Source organism: Sorex araneus, chromosome X (genome assembly GCF_027595985.1).
Source record: "Sorex araneus isolate mSorAra2 chromosome X, mSorAra2.pri, whole genome shotgun sequence".
NCBI lineage: Eukaryota > Metazoa > Chordata > Mammalia > Eulipotyphla > Soricidae > Sorex > Sorex araneus.
The window spans coordinates 93362430-93389126 of NC_073313.1; the positions used below are offsets into that span (position 1 = coordinate 93362430).

General features: G+C 36.8%; 2 protein-coding genes across 2 annotated transcripts in view; one reads left to right on the top strand and one right to left on the bottom strand.

Annotated features, from left to right (window-relative positions):
• Positions 1-15307, top strand: part of TENM1 (teneurin transmembrane protein 1) — a 1051200-nt gene extending 1035893 nt beyond the window's left edge. Inside the window, exons 31-34 of the mRNA XM_004606346.2 lie at positions 7679-8066; positions 9018-10238; positions 11009-11151; positions 13338-15307. Coding sequence (XP_004606403.2) covers positions 7679-8066; positions 9018-10238; positions 11009-11151; positions 13338-14096 — 2511 coding nt within the window. The 3' untranslated portion in view covers positions 14097-15307. The remainder of the gene's footprint in view (positions 1-7678; positions 8067-9017; positions 10239-11008; positions 11152-13337) is intronic.
• A 7637-nt stretch (positions 15308-22944) lies between these two features.
• The window catches only part of SH2D1A (SH2 domain containing 1A), a 29296-nt gene continuing 25543 nt past the window's right edge, over positions 22945-26697 (bottom strand). Inside the window, exons 3-4 of the mRNA XM_004606345.2 lie at positions 24318-24453; positions 22945-22996 (exon numbers count right to left, since the gene is read on the bottom strand). Of these exons, the coding sequence (XP_004606402.2) occupies positions 22956-22996; positions 24318-24453 (177 nt within the window). The 3' untranslated portion in view covers positions 22945-22955. The remainder of the gene's footprint in view (positions 22997-24317; positions 24454-26697) is intronic.

A 26697-nucleotide genomic window follows, 5' to 3' on the forward strand; every position in this document is an offset into this window, starting at 1 on the left:
AACTTTCTCTAACCCTACATTCTGCCAGACACTCTTTCAAACTGAAGCCAGGAAAATAACTTAGTTTTCTCCTATTTAAGCATATTTTCCCTGCTCTTTAAAGGGTATATTTAGTATTATGAAAGTAAATGTTGAAGTAAAACAGGTAGAAAAATTACAAAATTATCTGTTAATGCATATGAGCTCTGAAAAACAACCTCGCACACAGAAGGTAAGAAATTCTAATTTTGTTCATATAGTCAGTGGAATTGTAGTAGAATATATTTGAGAACTACTTTTTTATAAGTACTCAGTTCAAGAAACTCGTATCTATGGGGTCTCATTGGTAATTGTCCTTTGCAATAAGGCTCCAATAACATCCAAAATGGGGCTCATAGTCTCTGGTTGGAGTAGACAAAGATTCTAGTGCTGACTCCAAACAATTTGCCAAACAGCAGCCCATGCACACTAAAATGTTTTCTGGTCAGATCTATACCAGGGAGCAATAAGACAAAATGATCCCCTATCTGTCATCTCAATTCTGGATGCCCTAAGATAGTGTCTCTTGTTTCCCAAATATATGTATTCAACTGAATTTATCAGTCTTGAATTAATTTCTGAGAAAGTTACAAAACATTTTCCATTAAGACTTCAAGAGTAACTAATACAATGTAACCCATATAAATTTGTAGAAAAGTCATAAGAATTCAGAGCTCACTTGACAAAATTCACTATTTGTACCAAGTGATACAAATCCTATCTGTTATACCAAAGTTTTAAAAATACAGTGTGCCACTACTGGTGTGTTATTATAAAAGTATTTTTCCATTCTCCAGTTAGTTGCTATGGAATTTTCAAAGTTAGAAATTTCTAGGAGATAAAGATCTGACTAGGGAGGTGGTAGGAGTCAAGGTAAAGCTGCATCCACCCTGTTGTCTTTTCATGCTAAGGAAATTATTCATACCATAATCTGAACTCGACATTGAGAATTCTCTGAATCTTATAGAGTCGGTCTTTCCTGTTGAATTTTAATAACAAGTATGATTGACACTGTCATATGACTGTAGTCCACAAGGTGTGAAACTTGTGTCCTATGCTTGCAGGCGAAAATCATAAGTATTGTGACTTTTGAATTGAAACTTGTGGACAAAAGTCAGTGAATCCATATGTTGAGTGGTGTGTTTTAATCACAAAGCATGTCATAATGACCCTCTTATGAAGATTCAAGACATACTTATTATTATCAGACTATAGGTTGAAGTGTTTTTCAGAAATGAGACAAGGTTTGCACTGATCCTTCCGCAATTCCTACGGCTTATTGCACCCTCACTCTTTAAGAATATGCGAGCTTGAACTCCTAACCTCAACCTCATTAGTACCATAGCCTGGCCACTAAACTAATTGCCAATAGAGGCTTGCATCTCACTCTCCTAGGACTTTCTCCTTGGGTGTCTCTACAATAACAAAAGAGCCTATTGAAAACTGACACTTCAGCCCTGCATGCAGTCATGGAGCCTCTTCTCTGACACCATTGAAGCAATTTCATTGTTTCTTTTTTCTGAATTAGCTGATTATTTCATCAAGCTTCCTTGAGTAAAGAATTATGTAAAGTGAACTCCACATAAGTTCTCTTTGCTATACAAATGTAGTTGGCAATAATTCTTTCAAAACAAAAGAAAACTGTAAAACTGTCAGTGTCTGCTGTAGACATTAAATAAGGCTTTATTGACCCAGAATAATGTTATCATGAAAAGCCCCAGTGACTTCCAAAGACTAGTTTACTGACCAGTGACAAAAACCAAATCACATTTGTCTTTTGTTTGACTTTTGACCCTTTTCTTGGTTTCACATTCATTCAATGTATTCTTTAATTAAAATGTAGTCTCTGACTTATGCAATCTTATTATGCACAACTGAACCAACAAAGCTCATAATTGTGGAATGGACCTTCACTTTCCCAAAATCACTTATCATAAGATTTATTTTATAACATCTTTATTACCAGTAATAATAATTAATTCACTGAATAAGTGCAATGATTAAATGAAATAACTCAATATAAAGTACCCAGCACCTCCATCCCTTAATAAAAGGTTTCTTTCCATTTAAATGGTGTATTTAGGTGTTTCTATTTGAGACCTTAATACTATTTACTGCTACTTCAAGTTAAACAGGAAAGGAAAGAAAAGAAGAGAAGAGGAGAGGAGAGGAGAGGAGAGGAGAGGGGAGGGGAGGGGAAGGGAGGGGAGGGGAGGGGAGGGGAGGAGAGGGGAGGAGAGGGGAGGAGAGGAGAGGAGAGGGGAGGAGAGGAGAAGAGAGGGGAGGAGAGGAGACGAGAGGAGAGGAGAGGAGAGGAGAGGAGAGGAGAGGAGAGGAGAGGAGAGGAGAGGAGAGGAGAGGAGAGGAGAGGAGAGGAGAGGAGAGGAGAGGAGAGGAGAGGAGAGGAGAGGAGAGGAGAGGAGAGGGGAGGAGAGGGGAGGGGAGGGGAGGGGAGGGGAGGGGAGGAGAGGAGAGGGGAGGGGAGGAGAGGAGAGGGGAGGGGAGGGGAGGAAAGGGGAGGAGAGGAAAGGGGAGGAGAGGGGAGGAGAGGAGAGGGGAGGGGAGGGGAGGGGAGGAGAGGGGAGGGGAGGAGAGGAGAGGGGAGGGGAGGGGAGGAGAGGGGAGGGGAGGGGAGGAAAGGGGAGGAGAGGGGAGGAAAGGGGAGGAAAGGGGAGGAGAGGGGAGGGTAAAGAAAAGCATCTTTGAAAGTGTGATTGAAGAAAAAAAGGAAAGAGTATTAAATTCACCAAAATCCAATTTATATGTAACATTTCGAGTGGGGATGAAGTGCTCTTTCCAGACCTCTCTTTAGTATAACCTTTGCTGGCCCATTCTTTCACTATGGCTGGGACAGAGCAAGGACAAAGAGGCTGCCTCTTAGATATTTTAAAGTAAAAATTCTAAAACCTTAAAATGTGCATTCCTTTTAAAAGGTATAGTTTTATACCTCAAATATTTCTGCATTGCCTCTGTAAAGCTGCTTGACATTCTTACACAATATATTTTTTAAAACAACACAAACATTCCACCCTAAGGTGCAGGAATTTAGTAAAAATTGTTCAACTTCCTCTTGAGTACAGGTTGCTCGTATCATTTTCATGTACAATGGCCAGTAGCTATTAGGAGAAAAATATTGGGTAATAGCTGTGGTTGCTTAAATGATCTCCTCTCTATTAAAAAAATCAATTATTGTTTCTTAATTTTTCTCTCTGTGGTCATTAATTCTCTATCTTGATTTATGAAACTTCTCTGAGTTAATTATATTTTGAAGACTTGTAGAGCTAAAATTTTGTATTACGGTAAATGTAAATCTTTCAGTTTCCTAAAATCATTTCGAAGAGCTTCATTTCTAAAACGCATTTAAGTGTATTTCATAATTGTTTAATAAGATGCTTTAGTCTGATACATTTACACAAAATTGCCTCTTTGTGGCTGAAGTTTTTTCAAAAGCTGCCTGGAGGGACAAAATACAGCTTTGGGTTTGCTCCTCCAGGTGGTCCCACACTGCCATCTGGTGGTGATTCAATGCTTTCACTTTTCACATTTCTACAAATTGTTCAAATACAGCCATGATTGTGCTTTTCTTCTCCATCTTTGCGATGATATTTTTATAGGATCTCACAGTCAATTAAGAAAATAGAAGTTCTCACAATATATTATTTATACCAATAAGATATGGCCTTTTATCCTGCATCAGCTCTCTGGGCCCATACGCTGAACACATGGATAGTAATGACCACCCAAAGTATAAACGCAGCCAAGTGAGAACCAACTGGGATTCTGGCAACACACCAGTTACATTCACGAGATTTCTAATCACATCATCTACATTCTTGACATTGGCAGGAAGCTTTAAACCAGACATGGGAGCTTTGGGGACAGAGCAGTCTCAACACTACCTAAGAACAGGGTCACTTGATGGTTTGCTGTGGTATAGAAGATGAAACAGGGGGAAAAACACACTGGCAATGTACTGTAAATGTTTGGCAAGGGTATAATCACAGCTGGAAAAGGCTTGGCCCCAGCAGGCCGCTACTAGAAAATGTGTAAGAACCATATGATAATTGTCCCTGGCCCATGTCACAGGTGACAGATGTCATTTGTGGCAAGTTGACAGAAGAGAGTGGAAAGGAGCTGAGGAATCTGATTTTCTGCATAGATACTCTCTACCAATTCCCGCATAAAGCCGGTCCACCCCTGCCCATTACCATCCGCATCTTATTCAAAGGAAAATTCCCAACCTCCCCCCACACACACCCCCTACACACACACCTCTTTTATCTTCCTCCCTTCTATCCCCTTTTACTGCTTCTGTGAATGCTGTGTTGTTGTTACAACGACCAGGGATCACATGCTTTAGTTGTGGTGCTAGCACTTGAGCTCACTGGAATTTACACTCTTAATCACACATTCCGGTTGTAGTGCTCACCTAGGATCACTGTGGTGCCCACCAATGTGCTCAACAGGGGTTGCACTCCTGGCCAAGGTGTTCGCAGTTCTATCAGCTGCAGTACTTGCCAGAAGTAACACATATTTAAAAATTTATTCCTTTATTTTCTTATAAACTTGTTTAGTTAAATCACTATGAAATACACAGTTATAAAGTTGTGCATAATTAGGTTTCGGTCATTCAATGTTCCAACACCCATCCCTTTATAAGTGTACATTTCCTACCACCAATGTCCCCAATTTCCTTCCTTCACCCCACCCCCAGTCTGCCTTTACAGCAGGCATTTTCTTCTCTCTCTCTCTCTCTCTTTTGTTCATTTGCTCACTCACTCTCTTGCTTGCTCACTCTCTTGCTCGCTCTCTTCCCCTTTTCCTTTTGGCATTGTGGTTTGCAATACAGGTACTGAAAGCTTATCATGTATACCCCCTTGCCTACTTTCAGCACTCAATTCTTCCCCAGAGTGATCATTTCCGACTTGACTATTTTTGTCATAGTGGTCCCTTCTCTATCCTCCTCACCCCACCCCACTTGTGGCAAGTTTCCAGTTGTGGACCAGTCCTCCTGGCCGTCATGTCTACTCTCCTATGGTAATAGTCTCATTCTGTGTTTTCTTATATCCCACAAATAAATGCTATTTCTGTCTTTCTCCTTCTGACTCATTTTACTCAATATGATACTCTCCATGTACATCCATTTATAAGCAAATTTCTTGACTTCATTTTCTTGGTGAGTGTGTAGTATTCCATTGTGTAGATGAGGTAACACATTTTAGTTGTGTTCACATATCCCTGGTGTGAAACTACAGATGTTTCACCTTCTGTCATTGTACTGAATAGGGGGGATGGCCGAAGGAAGACTCATGAGAGCTGTGCTCTGTGCATGTGGGCAGAATGGGAATGCAACTTGAGACCGTATGCTTGCAAGGCAGAGCCTTGCATTGAGATATTTCCTGGCATGTCCCTCTTCCCCTTCCTTTCTACCTTTATGACTTCAGACCTATGCAGGAGCTCCAAGTTTCCTTCTGCTCAGCCAGGCCTCCAGTGTGGCAGATTGTCCACAGGTGACAAGGAAGGTTTCCTCTGCATTCTTGAGCAGAGTACTTGGTGGAAAAGATAGAAAGAATGAGGGAATGCACAAATAACAGCTGGATAGTCTTTTTTTTTCCCTTTTGGGTTAAACCCGGCAATGCACAGGGGTCACTCCTGACTGCACTCAGGAATTACCCCTGGCGGTGCTCAGGGGACCATATGGGATGCTTGGAATCGAACCCGGGTCAGCCGCGTGCAAGGCAAACGCCCTACCTGCTGTGCTATCACTCCAGCCCCAGCTGGTTAGTCTTCACAGTACTGACATGTGTTTTGAAATCAATGATTATCAGAAGGGCAGGGAGGATAAGATTTTCAGGAAGTATATTCAATATTAGAATACCATTTCCTGTTTGGAAAGTTTAAATGTATATTATGTGTTTCTGTAATTCATATTCAAAAATATTTATGTAATTTATATTTAGAAAATAAAAGAACACATTGTTTTCATAACGGAGGCCAGAATATAAAGCTCAGCTAAATCCTTTTTCTTGAAAATATTTTTTTTTTTGCTTTTTTTGGGTCACACCCGGCAATGCACAGGGGTTACTCCTGGCTCATGCACTCAGGCGTTACTCCTGGTGGTGCTCGGGGGACCATGAGATGCTAGGAATCAAACCGGGTCCGCCGCATGCAAGGCAAATGCCCTGCCTGCTGTGCTATTGCTCCAGCCCCGAAAAGGTATTTTTAAGACAAGAAAGGTAAAGCTCCCTTAAGATGTTATAGCAGAATCTCCAGAGGTGAGCAATTTTAATTTTATTAAAAAGATGAGATTTAAATGCTTTTCAATTTGGAAGAGAATTGAGTTCTCCCTAAAACAATGCTTTTTTGTATCTGAAATTAAAATAAGATGAGCCAGTGTCAACGAAATATCTAATACAGACAAGGCATTATATCTCACAAATAGCTGCTCATGAAATACAGATCAGTTACTGGGAGAGTGTTTGCATAGCTACAGATTTTCACTTTTTGTACCATGACCCCATTTTGTTGATTAAAACATGAATTTCAAAGCAATGATAATAATAATATTAGGGGGAGGATTTGGGCCACAGTCTGTGGTACTCAAAGCTTACTTCAAGCTCTGCACTTACAGATCCATCACTCCTGGTGAATCTTGGGGGACCCTATGTGATGCCAGGGATCGAACCAGGGTTAGCCATGTGTAAGCAAGTACAGTCTCTCTGACCCACTAATAGTATATCAAATACAGTTTTTCAGGAAGACTTCAATAACCTAAAGTTAATATGTGCATTTTAATGATTATGACTTTATGTGTCATGCCTTGCTCTGCATTTACTTTCATCTAATCTGTCTCTCCATTGAAGCAACAGTAATCATTCTAGAATACAAGCTTAACTGCTTCTCCCAGATCTGCAAGTGTCCTGTTCTTTGACTAGATTTCAGTGCTTCCTGTTACCAACATGTAAACTCCAGATACCTTATTATGATTTAGAACATAGAGCATGATTTGGACATCAGCCTTGTGTTTTCTGTTCACTACCGTCCTCCCCAGTATATCCTTGCTTTGGCTACAGAGGTCCTCTCCTTTTGTGAAAAGGATGTGCTTTCTATATTATCTACACCCTCACAGTGCTTTGTCCTCTGTCAGGAGTATTCTGCCTCTACTAGTCCCACATACCTCCACACCTCCCAGTGGTCAGTATTTTGTCTTCCTTTAAAGTCTCAAGTCAGATGTCACTATCTCCAGGAAGCATTTCCTGACCTTTTTTATAATGTAGGAGCACTGTTACTTATTCAGCCATTGATTAAGCTGACTGAATTTGGCATGAACTCCACATTACTATTTTTTTATTTCCTCAACTTTTAAGTGTAGGTTAGCTACTGTTTCTCTGCCTCCCAGTAAGCACTCTGTGCTTCGCATCACAACACACTTGACACTACATTGTAGTGGCTTGATTACTTGTGCTTCTGCTCCATTAGAACTCCAAGTTCTGTGAGAATAGTCAGCAATATTGCCCACTGCTTGCATCCGTTAGGGACCACTCTGGGGCCTGATTGACAGTGTTCGATACAGTAGTGTTGAATGGAAAAATATGTGTTTCCTTTAATCTCCTCAACTCTATGGTACATTTTATGCTATTTTGCCTTTGTCTCATTTCAGTCTGTGATGCTTCTCCTACACAGCCAGCGACGTTACATCTTTGAGTATGACCAATCGGATTGTCTGCTCTCTGTCACCATGCCAAGTATGGTGCGCCACAGCTTACAAACCATGCTTTCAGTAGGCTACTATCGGAACATCTATACCCCACCTGACAGTAGTACTTCTTTCATCCAAGATTATAGTCGAGATGGGCGACTACTACAATCCCTGCACCTGGGGACAGGCCGCAGAGTTTTATACAAGTATACCAAACAAGCACGGCTGTCTGAGATTCTCTATGATACCACTCAGGTCACATTAACATATGAAGAGTCTTCAGGAGTGATTAAGACAATACACCTGATGCATGATGGCTTCATCTGCACAATCAGATACAGACAAACAGGTTTGTTGCGACTGAGTGTAATGTATACAGCCACATTGCTATTTTCTTTTAAAACTTGGCAGATCAGTCTGAGATAAAAGCATGAACCCCTAGACATTCCGTTCAACCAACTTGCACTTTAAATTTCAAATTATCTTCCATTAAAATTAAAAATACATTATGGGCTTCAGGAAAGCTGATTTCTCAGAAACATATAGTGTATTTCCCTTTCTTCCTTTCAGCTCCCAAGAAAGTTAATATCTAAGTACCTAGTCTAACTGTGTACCTGTTACCACACACCCCCAAATCTTCCCAAAGATGCAGCTGCAAGATAAGCGTCTCACTGAAACTAGTTCAACCCCCATGTGACCTCTATAAGTCTCGGTTTATGTCTAAATATCCTGTCAGAACTTTTAAATATAGTTTATTATTTGGGTTTATTAAATGTTTAAATCCAGTTACTTGAATTCTAAACTTTGTAGCACAGGTAAAATAAGTATTTTTGGTTAAAACAATAAATAATATAATACCATTTTTATCACCACAGCTACTGACTTGATTAGTTATGATAATTCACTTATTCAATAACTTGTATTTTTCTCATTTTTGTGAACAAGTATAAGATAATATATCTATGAAATTATTTGCCCAGATATTAGATACCAGAGTGCAATCTCTAACATTGGTTTTGAATATAGAAACATCTATACAAAAGAAAATAATGATAGGGACCAGAGTGATAGTATGGCAGGTAGAGCACCTTTCTTGCACATAGCTGACCTGGGTTCAATCCATAATAGTTCCTATGGTCCCCCAAACCCACCAGGAGTAATGTCTGAGCATAGTGGCATGAATAAACCCTGAGTACCACCAGGTATGGCCCCAAAACAAAAAATATATATAGAGATAAGATAGTGCTAGACTTTTAAGCCAATATCTTTGTTCTTATTACTTTTATTTTGATTCCTTCAGGACCTCTTATTGGACGCCAGATTTTCAGGTTCAGTGAAGAAGGCCTAGTGAATGCACGGTTTGACTACAGCTATAACAACTTCCGTGTCACCAGCATGCAAGCTGTAATCAATGAAACCCCTTTGCCCATAGATCTGTACCGATATGTTGATGTCTCTGGTAGAACAGAGCAGTTTGGAAAATTCAGTGTAATTAATTATGACTTAAATCAGGTCATAACAACTACAATGATGAAGCACACCAAGATCTTCAATGCCAACGGACAAGTTATTGAAGTCCAATATGAAATCCTTAAGGCAATTGCCTACTGGATGACTATTCAATATGATAATATGGGCCGTATGGTAATATGTGATATAAGAGTAGGAGTAGATGCCAATATCACAAGATATTTTTATGAATATGATGCTGATGGACAACTTCAGACTGTTTCTTTAAATGATAAGACACAGTGGCGTTATAGTTATGATCTGAATGGAAACATCAACCTCTTAAGCCATGGAAACAGTGCTCGTCTCACTCCTCTCCGATATGACCTCCGAGACCGTATCACCAGACTAGGAGAAATTCAGTATAAAATGGATGAAGATGGTTTTCTGAGGCAGAGAGGAAATGACATATTTGAATATAATTCTAATGGTCTGCTGCAGAAAGCTTATAATAAGGTTTCTGGTTGGACTGTGCAGTATTACTATGATGGGCTCGGGCGACGTGTCGCCAGTAAGTCCAGTCTAGGGCAGCACCTCCAGTTCTTTTATGCAGACCTTGCCAACCCCATTAGAATTACTCATTTGTACAACCACACGAGCTCTGAGATAACTTCCCTGTATTATGATCTCCAAGGTCATCTTATTGCCATGGAGCTAAGCAGTGGTGAAGAATATTATGTAGCTTGTGATAATACAGGCACACCACTAGCCGTGTTCAGCAGTCGAGGTCAAGTGATAAAAGAGATACTGTACACTCCTTATGGAGATATCTATCATGATACTTACCCTGACTTTCAGGTCATCATTGGTTTTCATGGAGGACTCTATGATTTTCTAACTAAATTAGTGCACCTGGGGCAAAGGGATTATGATGTTGTTGCTGGTAGATGGACAACGCCTAATCATCACATATGGAAACAGTTGAATCTCCTTCCTAAACCATTCAATCTCTACTCCTTCGAAAATAATTACCCAGTTGGCAAAATTCAAGATGTTGCAAAGTACACCACAGGTATTAAAATTCTGTAAAACTCACACTAAACTTGAGATAACTCAGTAGTGTTTATCACATAATCTCAATGTCTTTGTGAGTATGCTTCCTCTTCCTGCCACTTAGCAGGAAGTTATTGAGTAGTTACTCTCTTCCTTCACCTTCTAGAGTGAGCAAAACTATGCAAATAGAAAAAAAACATGATGTTTTGCATCCTGGTTCTTTTTTCTTTTATTTCAAAAGTTTCTGTCTGTGGACTGAAAAGATAACACAGTGGGTAGGGTATGCTTGCTTGTATGCAGCTGACTAAGGTTCAATTCCTGGCATGCCATCTGATCCACCAAACACTGCTAGGAGTAATTCCTGAGTGCAGAGCCAGGAGTAAACCCTGAGCATCACTGGCTGTGGCCCAAAAAGAAACAAAAAAATCTGTCCATAGTTGTCATTCTTATCTTAAATGCTTACATGAATAATTTTACAAAAAAAACCTGGTTTATGTTACATCCAATAAATCTAATATTTTAGCCTATGTGACCTTAATATCATTCTGTATTATAATTTTATTACAGCAAACAAAATCACAATTGCTGTGATTATCCTTGAGACAGAAGGTTTCCCTATAGTAAGGCAATCATATGCTTTAGAATGGGTAGTATAAGAGAGAGGGTTTTATTTTATAATTTTAAATTGGCCAAATACATTGAATGCAGGAGAGGAATATTTCAAGCTTTCCACAAAAGTTATCAAGTATGGGTCTTAATTTTTTTTCTTTTAAATCTTTTCTCTCACAGACATTGGAAGTTGGTTGGAACTATTTGGTTTTCAACTACACAATGTTCTACCTGGATTTCCCAAACCAGAAATAGTAGATATGGATTTGACTTATGAACTTCTACAACTTCAGACAAAAACTCAAGAGTGGGATCCTGGAAAGGTTGGTAAAAACATTGTCATCTCTATTTAGCTGAAAATCCATAAGAGCATTCAAAAGTTGAAATTAAATTTTACATATACTTGCTCTCTTATTTTTGAGCCTCCTTAAATATCCACTAAAACGTTTATTATTAGTGAGGAGATACAAAAAGTTTTCATAAAGAAAGAGTGGGAGGATATTGGAAATTTCTGAATACAAAACTTAACATGTAATTTGGTAGCTGCTGTGATAGGTAGCAAGAGGGAAAAGGAGCTGAATTGTTAAATTCTGAAGTGGGCTAACAAGAAAAATTATGTGTTTGGGGGCCTGGAATATAGTATAGCAGGTAGGATATTTGCCCTGCATATAGTTAACTCAGGTTTGATCCCTAGTACTCCAGATGGTCCCCTGAGCTTGCCAGGAGTAATCCCTGAGCACAGAGCCAGGAGTAATCCCCGAGCACAGATGAATGTGGTCCAAAAATAAACAAACAAAAAAATCCAAACATTACGGTAACAGAATTCTGATATAAAAAAAATTACCGAAAGGGTATTATGCATATCACTTTACCTTGTTTCAGCACTCGGTTTTTGTCCAGAGTGACCATCTCCAGTGATCATTATCATTGTGGTCCCTTCTCTGTCCTAACTGCACTTTCCCACACTCTTGTTTCCACTGTCTTGGGTATTATCCGCACACTGTATTTTGTTATTTAAATCCCACAAATGAGTGCTATCATTTTATGTTTGTCCCTCTTCTTGTGACTGATATTACTCAGTGTGATACTCTCCATGTCTATCCGTGTGTAAGAAAATTTTATTACTTCATTTTTTTAAACAGCTGTGTAGTGTTCAATTGTGTAGATGTACCATAGTTTCTTTACCCACTAACCTGTTTGTAACTGTTTATCTCACAGTGACTCAATTTAAAAAAAAATAATTAAGTGGGCCCTGCAATAAAAGCATGATGACAAATGAAATTAGATTTTTCTAAGAAAAAGTATATAAGAGCAATAAAGAAAAAACAACATTGCAGAGATAAGTCTGGAAGCATGCCAACAAAAATTAAATTCAACAGATAATTTCATCAGGAGTAGTCTGAGGTACAAACATAAAATACAAAAGAAAAAACTGAACTTTTAGTTTAATTGAAAAAAACAAGAATCAAGTGCTCTAATGAAATAAAACTGGCTTAGTTGGGAAGGCTTAAAATTAAGTATAAATATTATAAAAGGAAATTCATTTTATATAGATATTATTTATAAATATAATATTAAAATACTTTGTGTAATTTAGTATGAATTTCCAAGAAATGACAAAATTAACTCCAAGATATGGTGAAAATTGTTGGAAATGGTTCCCTGAGGGAAAGGGGAAGAGTTTGTGAAAGGAATGAGGAAAGAGATTTGGGGAAGTGGGGACTGAAATTTTGGTAGTAGGAGTGGTGACAGTCACACATATTACAGAGGTGTGAAGCTAAGCCCCTTAAATTAGATCACATTGTAAAGCAAGGATAAGCCAATAAAAGTTTAAAAATATTTAAAATAAAGTTTAGCAGTTGAAAATCAATGAAGCTTTTAATGGATACTTAATGGCTCATCTTTCATTTCTCTTTATTTCTTACTGTGTTTGAAATTTCCCATAGTGAAAATAGTATTTTCCCCAAGACCACATAAAACAGTAAGTGAAATTCTTGCTGATTACCTATTGCTATTTATAAGGTTATAAGCTGCTTGAAAGCAACAGAGCCTTACATATCTCTTTATACCCCTCGTACCTAATGTTCTGCTCTACAAACAGTAAGTAATAACAACTAGCCAGTGTAAGATGAATTGATGAAAATGAGATGCCTTTGTTTGAGTGGCACCTAACTTGAAATGACTTCCAGGTCTGATATTCTATAATATAAAGTTTGAGTGTTTCCTTGTATGTAATTAATCGAGATCTGAAGAAATAGAGGCCGGCTGATGTCACTTGTTACTGTTTACTTCTCCAAATCACTGATGAAGAGATTCCAAATTTGACTTGTTTTTAAATTACAAACTAGCACATTAGAGGAGGAAGCAACCTTGCAAAACTTTGCTTCCAGTATCAGAGTATTTCTGCGTGTCTATGTGTGTGTGTGTGTGTGTGTGTGTGTGTGTGTGTGTGTGTGTATGCTCACACACATTCCAGGTGTCTAATCCTCTGTTGCATTTGCTTTCCTAGACTATCCTGGGTATTCAGTGTGAGCTTCAGAAACAGCTCAGGAACTTCATTTCCTTGGACCAACTTCCTATGACTCCCCAGTTTAATGATGGACGGTGCCTTGAGGGAGGGAAGCAACCCAGGTTTGCTGCCGTTCCTTCTGTTTTTGGAAAAGGTATTAAATTTGCCATCAAGGATGGCATAGTAACAGCCGATATTATAGGAGTAGCCAATGAAGATAGCAGGCGGCTTGCTGCTATTCTCAATAATGCTCACTACCTGGAAAACCTACATTTTACCATAGAGGGGCGGGACACTCATTACTTCATTAAACTTGGGTCTCTGGAGGAAGACCTGGTGCTCATTGGTAACACTGGGGGGAGGCGGATTCTAGAGAATGGTGTCAATGTCACTGTATCCCAAATGACTTCTGTGTTGAATGGGAGGACTAGACGATTTGCAGATATCCAACTCCAGCATGGGGCTCTATGCTTCAACATCCGGTATGGAACAACTGTCGAAGAGGAAAAGAATCACGTGTTGGAGATTGCCAGACAGCGTGCCGTGGCCCAGGCTTGGACTAAGGAACAGAGAAGGCTGCAAGAAGGGGAAGAGGGTACCCGGGCATGGACAGAGGGGGAGAAGCAGCAGCTTTTGAGTACTGGGAGGGTACAAGGTTATGATGGCTATTTTGTTTTATCTGTGGAGCAGTATTTAGAACTTTCTGACAGTGCCAACAATATTCACTTTATGAGACAGAGCGAAATAGGCAGGAGGTAACAGAAAAAATCTCTGCCTTTGCGTCACCAAAGACTGCCTGTTTTTAAAACACAAAATGGTTTATTGTATTGGTTTTCTAGATCAGAACTCTCTATATGTAAATATGGAGAAAAAAAACATATCCAACTGCCTTTCAATGTGACGGAAGATGGTATTTTAATATTGTTTATTTAAACTCTTTAAAAAACGACAGCGATTTTTAGTTCTTGTGTGGCAGTATTCAAAATAACACAAGTAGAACTCAAATAGCTACAACGAAGTTTTCAGAAAGCACCACTTTCAATTTGTTGAGCCATGCATATGTTTAAATACTAAGAAGGAACCCAAGGTTCTCTATCTCTATATTGTGACACAAAGTTTCATGTTTCACTGTTGGCAGAATTTGCAGGCTATTTGATAAGGTGGTGCAATAGTATCTGAACCTTGCATTTCGAAAGACTGCCAGCCCTTTCACATTTTCCAGATCTCTTAGAAGAAACTTAAAAAGAAGTGTAAAATGTCCTTAGCCAACATCTGCTAGTCAGGACCCTTTACCCTTCCTCCCAGATTATTCCTTCTTGCTTGTTAGAGTAAATGCCATGTCATTGTGCTGTGTTTTGCCGTATGGTGGTTTGGCTGTCTACCATGCTTCCCAGTAGGTGTGGTAACCAGACTGAATTGCCACTATTTGCTTGTGTGGACATGGTACCAAGGCAGCTGGTCAATGTAACTTTATCCATACAACCTGTTTTGACTACATTTCTTTTGCCAATTTGCCCAGCTATATTGGCGTCATGGAAACATAGCTTTTATTAACCTGGGTAGGAATTTCTCTTTTATATATAGGGTGTGTTTTGGTCATAGTTTCACATTAGTCCTTCAGTGTGTATACAATAATCCAACAGTTTTGTGCACATGAAAGGTAATTTACTATGAAGTATCACTCTGGCTCTAAAAAAATGAGGCTTTAGCAGGCATACATGACTGGGATGCCAGTAAAAGCACTCACTACCACTTCAGAAATTCTTAAGAGCCAAAACCTTTGAAATGTATACTAGTACTAACATGAAAGAAAGTTAAAAGGAAGAACAAACCAAACATTTCAGTAATTACCACTATGTTGTTTTTACCCACTTAGATTTATCTTTCAAAATGTACAATCCTGTATTAAACCTCTCCCAGTCATAGTCAGGAAATTGAGTTTAGTTAAGCAAGCCCTTTCCAATTTATAACTTCTGTCTTCTTTGTGGGGGGGAGGGGGGCACATGATTTGTCTTATTTTGGTGGGGGGGTGAGGGGTTACTCCTGGCTCTGCACTAAGGAATTACAATTGGCAGTGCTGGGGGACCCTACGGAATGCTGGGGATCGAACTTGAATCGGCCTTTTGCAAGGCAAGTGCCCTACCTGATATGTTATCACTCTGGCCCTGAAAATTTATAACTTTAGAACTCAGTATAGGGAAGCAGATTTTTTTTACTAAAATCACATATATGGCCAGTAATTTTAGTTCCCTTATGTATTTTGAGTTAATTATCTCTCCTGCCTAAGAAAAACTATTTTCTAGGAAGATTTCTTTTGTTCTGTGATCATTTCAACTTGGGGGAAAGATCAGGATTCATGTTACTACCTATCAGTCACAGTTTCTTAATCTCTATTACTCCTATAGTAAAAGAAGACCTTTGGTGAACTAGGAGGTTTATATCCAATGACAGAGAATTTGTAAAATGCTGTGCAACTGTAAATTACCACAAATGAAAATACATGACAGCACAATGTGGCTTGTAGAAAATCCCCCTGATCCAACTTCAGCACTTTCATAGCCAAGTCTGGACATTTTGCTATGTCTGAAGGAGAATTTATGGTGAAATGTTCCAACTACTACCTACACGCAGTGTGGGGTTGTTGCCTTGCTTTTGGATGGCAGTATCTTTAATAATATGCAGAGTCAGAATCAAGGCTCATTGTAAAGTTTTGAAAGAATCTGGCTCATTTTACAGTCAATACTGTGAGGGAAAGACAAGGACCCAAAGACAGTAGAGGAGAGTATATTCAAACATTTCACCTTAGGGTGGGATTGCTATATTCTTAAATATGTATTGATAGAGGATTCATAAAGAATTCATCTTTTTTTAAAATTAGAAGTATTTCAGTTTGAGAGATAACTAATCCAGACTCTAACCATATTACTCATTTTTTTATGAATCAGGCCTTTGTTAATGGTACAGTATTTACTAATAATGGAATTCTAAAATTACTAATAAACTTGTTGAAAATTTGAATACCTCCACACCAGCCTAAAAATGGACCTTAATTCTTAGAACCTCTGATAACTCTTTTAAATCAATGAAAATATAATTTGTGAACTGTATATAGAGAATACATTCATAAATGTAATGATGTATTTTATCACTATTCCAAGATGTCAGTATTAGAGTCTATTTTGCTTGTATTTTAAGTGATTCTACGTTTTTGCAATTCACTGATGATGTATCATTTTCAAACTACTTTAAATACCCATTAGCAAAAATATTTAAAGCTTTTACTTAATAGTAATTACCTTGAACTGTGCATTTCTAGTTTGTAATACATTTTTTATTTAGTTTGTGCCTTTAGTTTCTAAAAGTTATATTTGTATTATATTCAGGAAATGCACTTTTTATCACTTCTAGCAGTGGTTTTAATACTGCTTTGAACTTTTACTGTTCTCTTTATTACTTCCAAAGTTTTGGGGAAGAAAGAGAAAAAAACCCAAAAGGTAAGCACTAACATCTAGTAAATTTAAAAGAAACATTTTGGCATTTCTTAATGAACCTAACATATTGAGTATATCACTTCCTACTCAGCTGAATACAAAGAATGCCTTTATTGGCTTATAGTTCTGAAGTTTAAATTAATGAGAGAAAAATTTGTATTTCTTGACAAAAGTAAATCCACTTTAACATGTTGATGCTGATGTGTACCACTGGTGGCTCACATTTGAATGTGGTTTAATTAACACACATTGCAGCACAGGGATCAACGTGTTGGATTTATCGTACCCAGGAAATTCACGGCTGGCACTGCACAGCCAAATACCATTCAAATCGATTAGATTGAGAGTGCATAGGCTCTCTTATGAAGAATATTCTGGGCTGGAGGCAGGGAATACTTTGTGGCTGTTTTTTTACCCTAACTAGGTTCATTTTATTTGTGCTGAATTTTTGTTCCTTTTATTTAGTTTTAACTCTTGCACTACAGTCTAGAGATCCAAATGAGCTTAAAAGTTCACAGTTTAACAGACATTCAAATATATTTATTTTAGTTGTCATGCTAGTCATTCTGATTAGAAGCATGACTATGGGAGAAAAGAGAAATAAAGCCCAATTCATACACCTAATTTTTGGCAACACTCACCATATAAATAGGCATATGTTTTATTTTTAACCCAACAAATAATGTATAAAATAAGCGTGTCCTTTACTGTCAATTTATCTAGAAAATCTATAATATATAGACTATATATGTAATATAACATAGTATATACAACATAGCCAAATATTTGAAAACTTGACAATGTAAAATTTGGAATTCCCTAATAGAAAGGTATAAAATTAAATTATAATTTTTATAATATTTTTCTTTTTATCACTATTGACACAGTTTTAAGCACTCTATTATATTATTTCTACTTTTTTCCCCCTTTTTTAAAAATATTTTTTTAACCAGACCAGGCCCCACTGTAATATCATTTAAGTCAGGGCAAAGTTTTGCATTTATAAATATATATTCCCGTAAGGGCAAATGTAATGGAGTTCAGTGATAATGGGAGCAAAAGGATAGTAATCAAATATTAAAAGGAACTTTTGAAGAAATTGGAGCGTGTGATAGCTTATAAAAAAATAGAAGGCTACATATTGGATACAATATCCTTGTTTCCTTGAAGGAAATTACATACATGTAGCTGACCTGACGAATACTTTTGATCTCAGACTGCTCTTCCACAGCCTTCTGTAAGGTTCTTATTCTGCAAAACAAAAACAAACAAAAAACAAAAAACAAAAAAAACCCCAAAAAAATTTAAAAAACAAAAAAAACCAAAAAAAAACAGAAAATAACAAACAACAAAAAAGAAGTAAACCACAAAATAGTGACTGTTATTTCAGTGTGTCCTTCCTGTGAAAACTATTAAGGACCAAATATACTACTGTGTGTAAGAAGAAATTACTTCCTAAACAGTAACTGAAAATAGTTAGAGTTAAACTTGCTGTGGATTTTGTCTTGGCAGTTGTCATCTTACATTATTTGTCAAAGGAAATGTGTTTGGCAGTTAAAATCTTTCCTTAGATTTAGTGGTGGACTTTAACCTCTTAAATAAATGTTAGTATATCAGATTGTGTCCTTGAAAAATATTTTACTTGTATGAATCATGACAATGTCTAAATCTTTACTATTCTTCTGGCAAAAGCATCAGTAAGAGAGAAGGTGAGAAGGAGAAGTATAGCCTTTACGTCAGAAACATATTCTTTTTAGCTGCTTACTTTCTCATGAGAAGTAAAGATGTTTACAGTGTATGCCAAGATTTTCAGTTTCTATATAACAACAGTTAGAGGTTCTAATCATACTGAAAATTGTGTTATAATGGCCTGAGCCATGTTGCTAGGAAACAATAGGTTCCAATTTTGTATTCCTGCTCTCACTCCTGTGCTGAAAAGTGACTGGATACTGTACAGGTTCGTGTTCTCTGGCTGCAGTTAAATGGTCTTTTGCATTTTGCTCTGGCTTTCAGGCCAGAAGCATGCATTTTTCTACAAGAGCATCACAACAACTTGCTGTAAATATTTAAAGTTAAACATTATGTGTCGATATTTGAAAGAAAAAAGTACTTTGAATATTTGTTTTTAAAAAATAAAATTGCAAATGAACACTGTGTCCTATTTTATTTATGCGCCAAGTTGTATTCTCAAGTCAATCTGGTCACCTTATGATATGAAAGGTGGTCCCTTAACAGGGAACAGTAAGACTGTGTCATCTTGAAAATGTAGTCACAGTAATCCAACAGGTCCTAATCTTAAAATGATGTATCTTCATTTTTAGTTTTCATACAAATAGGATCTCTGACATAACCACTTAATAAAAAAGAGTAGCCGGTTCAAATTTAAATGTGTCTAGACTATGATTTTCTGAAGGCTTTCTTTCTCTTCTCAATGCCTTTATCAGCAATTAAAAAAAGAAAGACTGTCAAAACCAGGGTGCTGACGGGCTAGGAGATGGGGTCATAAAAATGCATTTGAAAAAATGAATAGAGGAAGATGCCATCATGAAAGACTAAAAATCAACAACTTTTCCCAGGAATACGTCCTGGGCATTACAATGGCCAGTTATTTGACACTATATATCCCAAGATGACATGAAAAATTAACACTGGAACCCTGAGGAAGCAGGTCAACACACTTTCCAATATTCAACTTTACAGTTATGGGGCACCTACAGTACACATAGCCCATTGCTGAAACTTGCTTAGGATCCTGTGATTTGTACTACTCTAATATGCCGTGATTCCTTAATATTCACTGATAGATGATAGATAGATGATAGATAGATAGATGATAGATAGATAGATAGATAGATAGATAGATAGATAGATAGATAGATAATATACAGGTATAGTAAAAGATTTCTGTGTAACAGAAGACAATCCTCTTTGTCTAGGATCAATAAGTAAAAAAACATTCAGTATGTAAGGGATATTAGCACACATGAGGTCCTGGGTTTCATCCCTAGTGCCAAAAATCAAGCAAAAAACCAGGAACACACACATTGAGAGAATTGTTGAAAGAGGATAATTTTCTCCACAATTCTTCCCTGTGCACCTCACTTTCAGAGATCTTTGAATAAAAATGCTAATTCAACATTTAGTAATATTACCACCTTTAGTGTTTTATGTATGTATTATGTAATTCTAGTACCTCAAAAATCCTGTTTGGTACAGAAGACTCATTTGTTCCTATTTGGCAAATGAAATAATAGTTAGAGATGAGCTTAAGTAACATGGTAATCAATGAGAATGCTGGAAAAATGTAATCTCACATTACATTGATGAGCTATCGGCCTTGCTACATTTTTCCACAAAAAATCATTTAAAAGGCAAATGAATTAATGATGAAAATTCAGTCTACTGCAAAGTTTGGCCAATGATCCCAAATTATGGAAGTGTCCAAACTGGGTAGTTTAACTCCACCCCTAGCTGCAAACTGCAAAATTATGATATCCCATTTACTGCAAGGGCAAACATAGGCGACAAATTTGAATTTATAGCCCACTAACAGAAAGACCAGACATCTTGCAATCTTGAAATACTCAAGGGCAAATCCGTGTTTTATTATCAATAGACTTTAAATTCTAAACTCAATAAAGTGAGTCAAATAAATCATAAGCTGATGTCTAAACATTCTTAATAGATTTTAAAACTGTTTCTCTCATTCTTAATTCTCTATTTGTTCCAAACAAAGAATATCCTCAAACCAGCTCTCTAGATTTAAGATATTGTTTAAACAGAAGATTCAATCAGAGGAATTCTCTGTAGGTTTATTCTACCTGTGTATAATCATAAAGGAGTCCTTCCTATAACAACTAAACGACAATTACCTAAGCTGTCTCCCCACTGACCTTGACTCTTAAGAAAAAATATCAGAGGAAATTAACAAGAATTTGATAAGCTGTCATGTTGCTTTGGGTTTGTGGAGATACTTTGCTTCTGAAGAGAGATGTATACTTGAAAATGTATGTGCATTATGTGCATTTTCTACCTTGACTAAGCATCTTAGAGCTATATGTTAACATGGCAACATTTTAGTTATGGAAGACATATGACCTTTCTGAAAAAGTGGAAGTTATTTTGTACTGGAAAATAGGAAGGATGCTCATTCTGAGAAAGAAAAAAAGTAGGAGAATAAACTTGATGAATAAAAGGCCAGCAAAAGAAGACAGTGGACAGGCACATCAGCTGGCAAGTTTGACAGCAGCAAAATCAGAAAAAGCACTTAACCTTTTTTCAGTAAGTCATTTCACTATGATTCATAAGATGGCCTTTATCAGTGCTTTTCTTGATATACTAATATCATCTCTCTCTGAAAATGTTTTGAAGAATATTTGAAGATAATTTAGGCAAACAAAGCTTTAAGGTACTTTATTAAAATATGAAAGACCATTCATAATTTTAAAAAGCTTCAAAACAGGCTCTCATAAAAGAACATGCAAACATAATTCATATGTTTAAGATTATTCCAGAATGAACAAATTAGAATGAATATTAGTTGAAACTATTAAAATTTAAACCCAAGTTACAAGTAATTTAAAATTATCTAAACATAATTTTATTGAACTTTGGCTTTCTGATGCCATTACGAATGAAAGGGATACTTTTACTTCCAGAAATAGCAAAACTCCCACAATGCATTATTGAGACTCTATTCTGCCTTTGAAATCCAGAGCATCCATTTTAAATGCTTAGAAATCAGATATTCTTGGAACACAGAGAGGAGCTCTGTCTCTCAGCAATTCACCAATTATTAACTAAACTAACCACAGTTCCTGTACAACCCAGAACTTCAATTTATTAGTTTAAAATAAAACTTTTCTGTGGACCATGAACCAAAGTTATTTATGTTATATGCTTCTATAAAGATTTATCTACCTGCACATTGGGACCCTCTCTTAAAAAGGTGATATATCTATCAGCTTTTCTTTTATATTCTTGTTTTCTCTTCCTACTTTTATTGCTTTTTTATACCCACTGTTCTCTTTCCCAACTAAAAAGTAACCTACATGAGGGCAGATCAAGGTACTTTTTATTTCTCCACCCTAGTAACCATTCAATAGAGTGAATGAATTATGTGAAGTCCTAAAACAAACTGACATATAATCAAATTACAAAAGTCATGAAAATATAAATGTGAGATAAAACACAAATACTCTTCTTCACTGCATAGTATCTAAAATCTTGGCTCTTGGTTAGGTTTCATTCACTTACCATTATTAAAAATTAACATAACCATAAACCTTCCAATAGTGTGTAGGGCTATCAAATAGGGAGCTGCCTGTAAATCAGCCATTCATAAGCCACAGCTGCCTCCATTTAAAATGAAGTTTTTCATGTAGTAGCAACAGCTGGGGCAGAACCACATGAAAAAAGAAAAGCCTCCTACATCATATTTATAAATTTAGTTTCAAATCCTATACTAGCAACTGTAATAAACAAGTGTATTTTAAATCATGGGGTTTTAGACTCCAAATTGTCTGTGAATTTTATTGTCTATCATCAGAATGCTAGGCAAGAAGATTTCTTTCAGAATTAAAGAGAAATTCTCCATTCCATGTCTAGTGCTTGTTTTAGCATACAGTACACAGCTTCATAAATCCCAAAAGAGCCTATACAACCATAGCTAACAGAAAGCGTATAATTTCTAATGTAGAATTGCATATGAAAAAGACAAGGAACAAAAATCAGCTTCCTGCTTTACAATCAAGCAAGACATTTTAAAATCAGTAGCTATCAAATAATATCTCACTAAAAATGGTGCTTTGTGAAAAACTAAAGATTATTTTAATTTATTTTTGACAAAAATTTAGATTAATATTTTTATGAAGTATTATGTTTTAAATTGTTTTCCATTTGTAAATAAAATAACTGAAATAACTTGCAAAATATTTTTCCAATTCTCACTTCAAAACTCATTATTCACAAAGTCCATTTGAGTTTTAACATCATGCCAGATGCTCCTATTATAGGACTATGATGGTTTTAGAACTACATTTATAACTCACAGAACTGTATTATCCACAATACATAAGACAAAATATACTTAAATTATTGATAATAAAGTATGAAGTTTTATTTTTCTTCATGGTGCTTTCATGAAGACATCATGATGGTCTCTTTTACCTAAAAAATAAAATCAAAACATAAATTTATAAGCTACTTAAACTACAGATTAGCTCAAATTTATCGTTATAAAATTCCCAAAGGCATAAAACTCAGATATATAACCTAATGATATACCTCAAGAAACCAATATTTAAAACTGAATTCTAGAGAATGAACTACTGATCAGAAAAGTCAATTCATAAAATGAAGTCCTATTTACATTTCTAACCATGTATTTGGTTCATCACTTACTTGATTTTGTCACTTTGTATCCTAAGTCTAGATTTTCATATCAAAAGAATATGCAACTTTTATATTATCATAAGTAGTTATTATTTTAGTCAAAGCATATCCTTTGGAAATGTGGAAAAAAGATGTGGAAACAATCATATCTAATAGGCATACACACTCTAGTACTTGGTTATTAGTATGACACATATGTTTAAACTAGCTTTGCTCAAGAACCAGAGAGAGATAGTGTAGAGAGTAAGACGCTTAGGTTGCATGCAGCTGACCTGGAGTTCCATCTCCAGCACTTCATATGGTTCCCTGAGTCCCATCAGGAGTTATTCCTGAGCAGAGATAGGAATAAGCCTGAACACTCCTGGATATGGCCCCCAGACCAAAATAAACAAATAAATTAAATAGCTTATTCTGGAGATAAAACAATTTGTGCCAGGGATTAATAAAAGTCTAATAATTTTGATACTTATGCTATGATAAGTTAACATTAAACCAAGTATCACAAATGTAGAAATCAGGGTCAAGTAGATCAGGGTAACCTTAGGAAAATAAAGTTTATGAAGACAAGGTAAAGGAAGATACAGGTGTTTCTTGAATTGACCTATATTTGAATTATTTGTGTCTAAATTAGTGAAGTGAAATGGTGATCACATATCAACAAATGGAACTAGGCAGAACAAAGAGGGGATGAAATATGTTAAAATGTACTGTGAGTTCATAGAATTTTATACATATTTTTCAATTTTATTATATTTTATAGGACATTAAACTCATAGTATACAACTAGTTCCTTTTCATTTCACTTGCCAACTGCAACTATTTTCACATTTTTCCTACAAAGCTTTCCATAACTATATATTTATAAATAACATAAATATTTAAACTTGATCAAAAATTAACAGAGCCAGAAATATAGTAAAGAGATGAAGGCACTTACCTTGAACATGGCTGACCCCATTTTACTCCCCAGCACTATATGTGGTCCCCCAAGAACACCCAGGAGTGATCCCTGAGCACAGAGCTAGGAGTGAGCTCTGAGCACCACCAGTGTGATCCAACCACCCCCAACATTAACAGTAAAACATTCCTGAACTACCTTGTGTATCTCTGTCTGAGGCCTTCTTTTCAACTGGATACTGCAGAGGTACTACAATACCTTGATTTGGCTTCTGAAATGCTGAAATGAGATTTTTTACTTTGCGGAAAAATCTTTTATGTACTCCAGGTGCTGTCTGGAAAATAAAAGGCCATGCGCATTATTCACCTACCTCATAATGATTTTTAAAAAATTACAACACGTATGAGAGATGCTCAGACAGATAATATTTGTGAAACTTATTTGAATATTTTAAAACATAAGGAAGAAGGAAAAACAACATTCCAAAGGAGTTTACTCAGTTGGCTGAATTTCCCAGCAAGAGGAGCTAATGAGCTGTCATTTCAGTTTTCCCGAGGGTGGAATTAGTTTGTACAAGCCCTTGCTCATCATCCTTCCCTTCTGCCTGCTACCCATCACACCTCACGAACCTCTAAGGGTACACAGGCCATTACCCACAATGAATTTACCGACAGAGAGGAGGCAGTTAAACACAGGAAAAATATACAGATCATCCTACAGGTCATTAATAAAAAGCCTGGGGAACTAAAAATAAATAAACCCTAATACTGCCTACAACAGCCCATCCTTCTTGTCATCATTCCACAATACAAAATGCTACATGGGAAAATTAAAAATTGTTTTCATACACACAGTGCATGGCTAGTTAGCCTTACAATCTTTCACCTCACCATATGTGCTGCCTCACCCTTCACTTTAAATTTTTCTTCTTTGGGAAAGTTACCTAGTCTCCCAAAAATTGTTTTCTCCATCAACACTTCACTATGACAAGTTTCTCTCCATCACATGGAAATGAAAACTAAACTCTAAGTCACCTTTATTTACTTACCTGTTTGTGTCTGAAGATACCATTATTTGCAGGTGACTATTAAAATGTATTCCTTTCCTGACATCAATTCTCCAGCAAAGACTCTGCCTGAAATCAACAATTTCCTATAAAAGCTTATGAGCAAAGCTGTAAACATTAGCTCAAAACTGTCATTTTACATAAAATAAAAGTTTATTGTGATAAGCAATTGGACAATGACTAAGGTTGTTGTTGGGTTTTGGGGGGTTTTTTTCGGTTTTTTTTTTTTTGGTTTTTTGTTTTAGAAAGCTGTTTTTCAGTTATTCCATCTGGAAGATTTTAGAGATTTGAAGCTGCTTGTTAGCATTTAATGAGAAGACATGAAGACATGCATACAGACTTCAAAAACTCAAGTGAGTACACTGTCCATAGCATTCTCAGGCATTTCCTATATTGGTGCAAGAAAATTTTCATTTAAAAAGTTATTTTTCCACTCTAAACTGTTATCTATTCATAGACTCATAAAGCTCACAAGCCTCAGTGATACATTCACTTTCCCACTTGACTTCACAACGATGGTCAAAACATTTTACTTGAACTCAACTGAGACCAAACAGACAACCATTCTTATAGGAGTTTAGTTCTTTGGCTTCAAGATTGAATCCTCAAATTGCACAAACAGGTCATAGGCACAGAACACCTCTTAAATGCCTTTCTTAGAGCACTTTTTCAAAGCACTGTCCTATCTCTTCCCTCCCCTCCATTTTTAATACAATCTGTCTCCTCACAGTCTTATTAGCTGTGGGTTATTCCTATTTGGCCTATAAGAAAATGGAAAAAAATGGGAAGCATGGGGGAGGGTAAGGAATTTGATTTGCATACAGCTGACCCAGGTTTGATTCCTGGCACCCAGTATGGTTCCCCAAGCACGCCAGGAGAAGTAAGCCCAGTCATGTGTGAGCTAAAAATGAAAAAAAGGAAAAAATGAAAGAAAGAAAATAGAAACACTAAGAGATAGTTCAGATTGCCCAAGTTCACATATGTAGTTAGAAACCAAATCAGCTCTGGGTCCTAGGAGCCAGTCTTACAGTCTGGGACAGAACCAAACAGGCTCTAGGGAAAGTTGGTGCCGCCAACCAGAAGAGAAACTGTATACACCCCGATTGTGGAAAAACATCAAACCACACATCTTTTTCAACTGCTCTTGTGGCTTGTAAAATCATTTATCAACAGAATCATCCTTTTCAAGGGAAGCTGTATGCAATTAACACTTGACTATCCACACTAACATAGAAAAAAAAGAGAAGTGGAAGTCTAAAATCAGCTTAGATTCTGGATTCAATGTGTTTGTTGGCAAATAACTGGCCTAATTTACAGTACTTTGTTTAGGTTAAAAAAGAGAGATAGTAAGGTGTTTATCTTGCAGTGGCCAACCTGAGTTTGATACTCGGCATCCCATCTGGTTTCCTGAGTACCCCAGTAGTGATTCCTGAGTGCAGAGCCAGGAGAAACCTCTGAGCATAGCTGGGTGAGGTGGTGCTCCCCCCCAAAAAAATAAAACTGTTTAATATC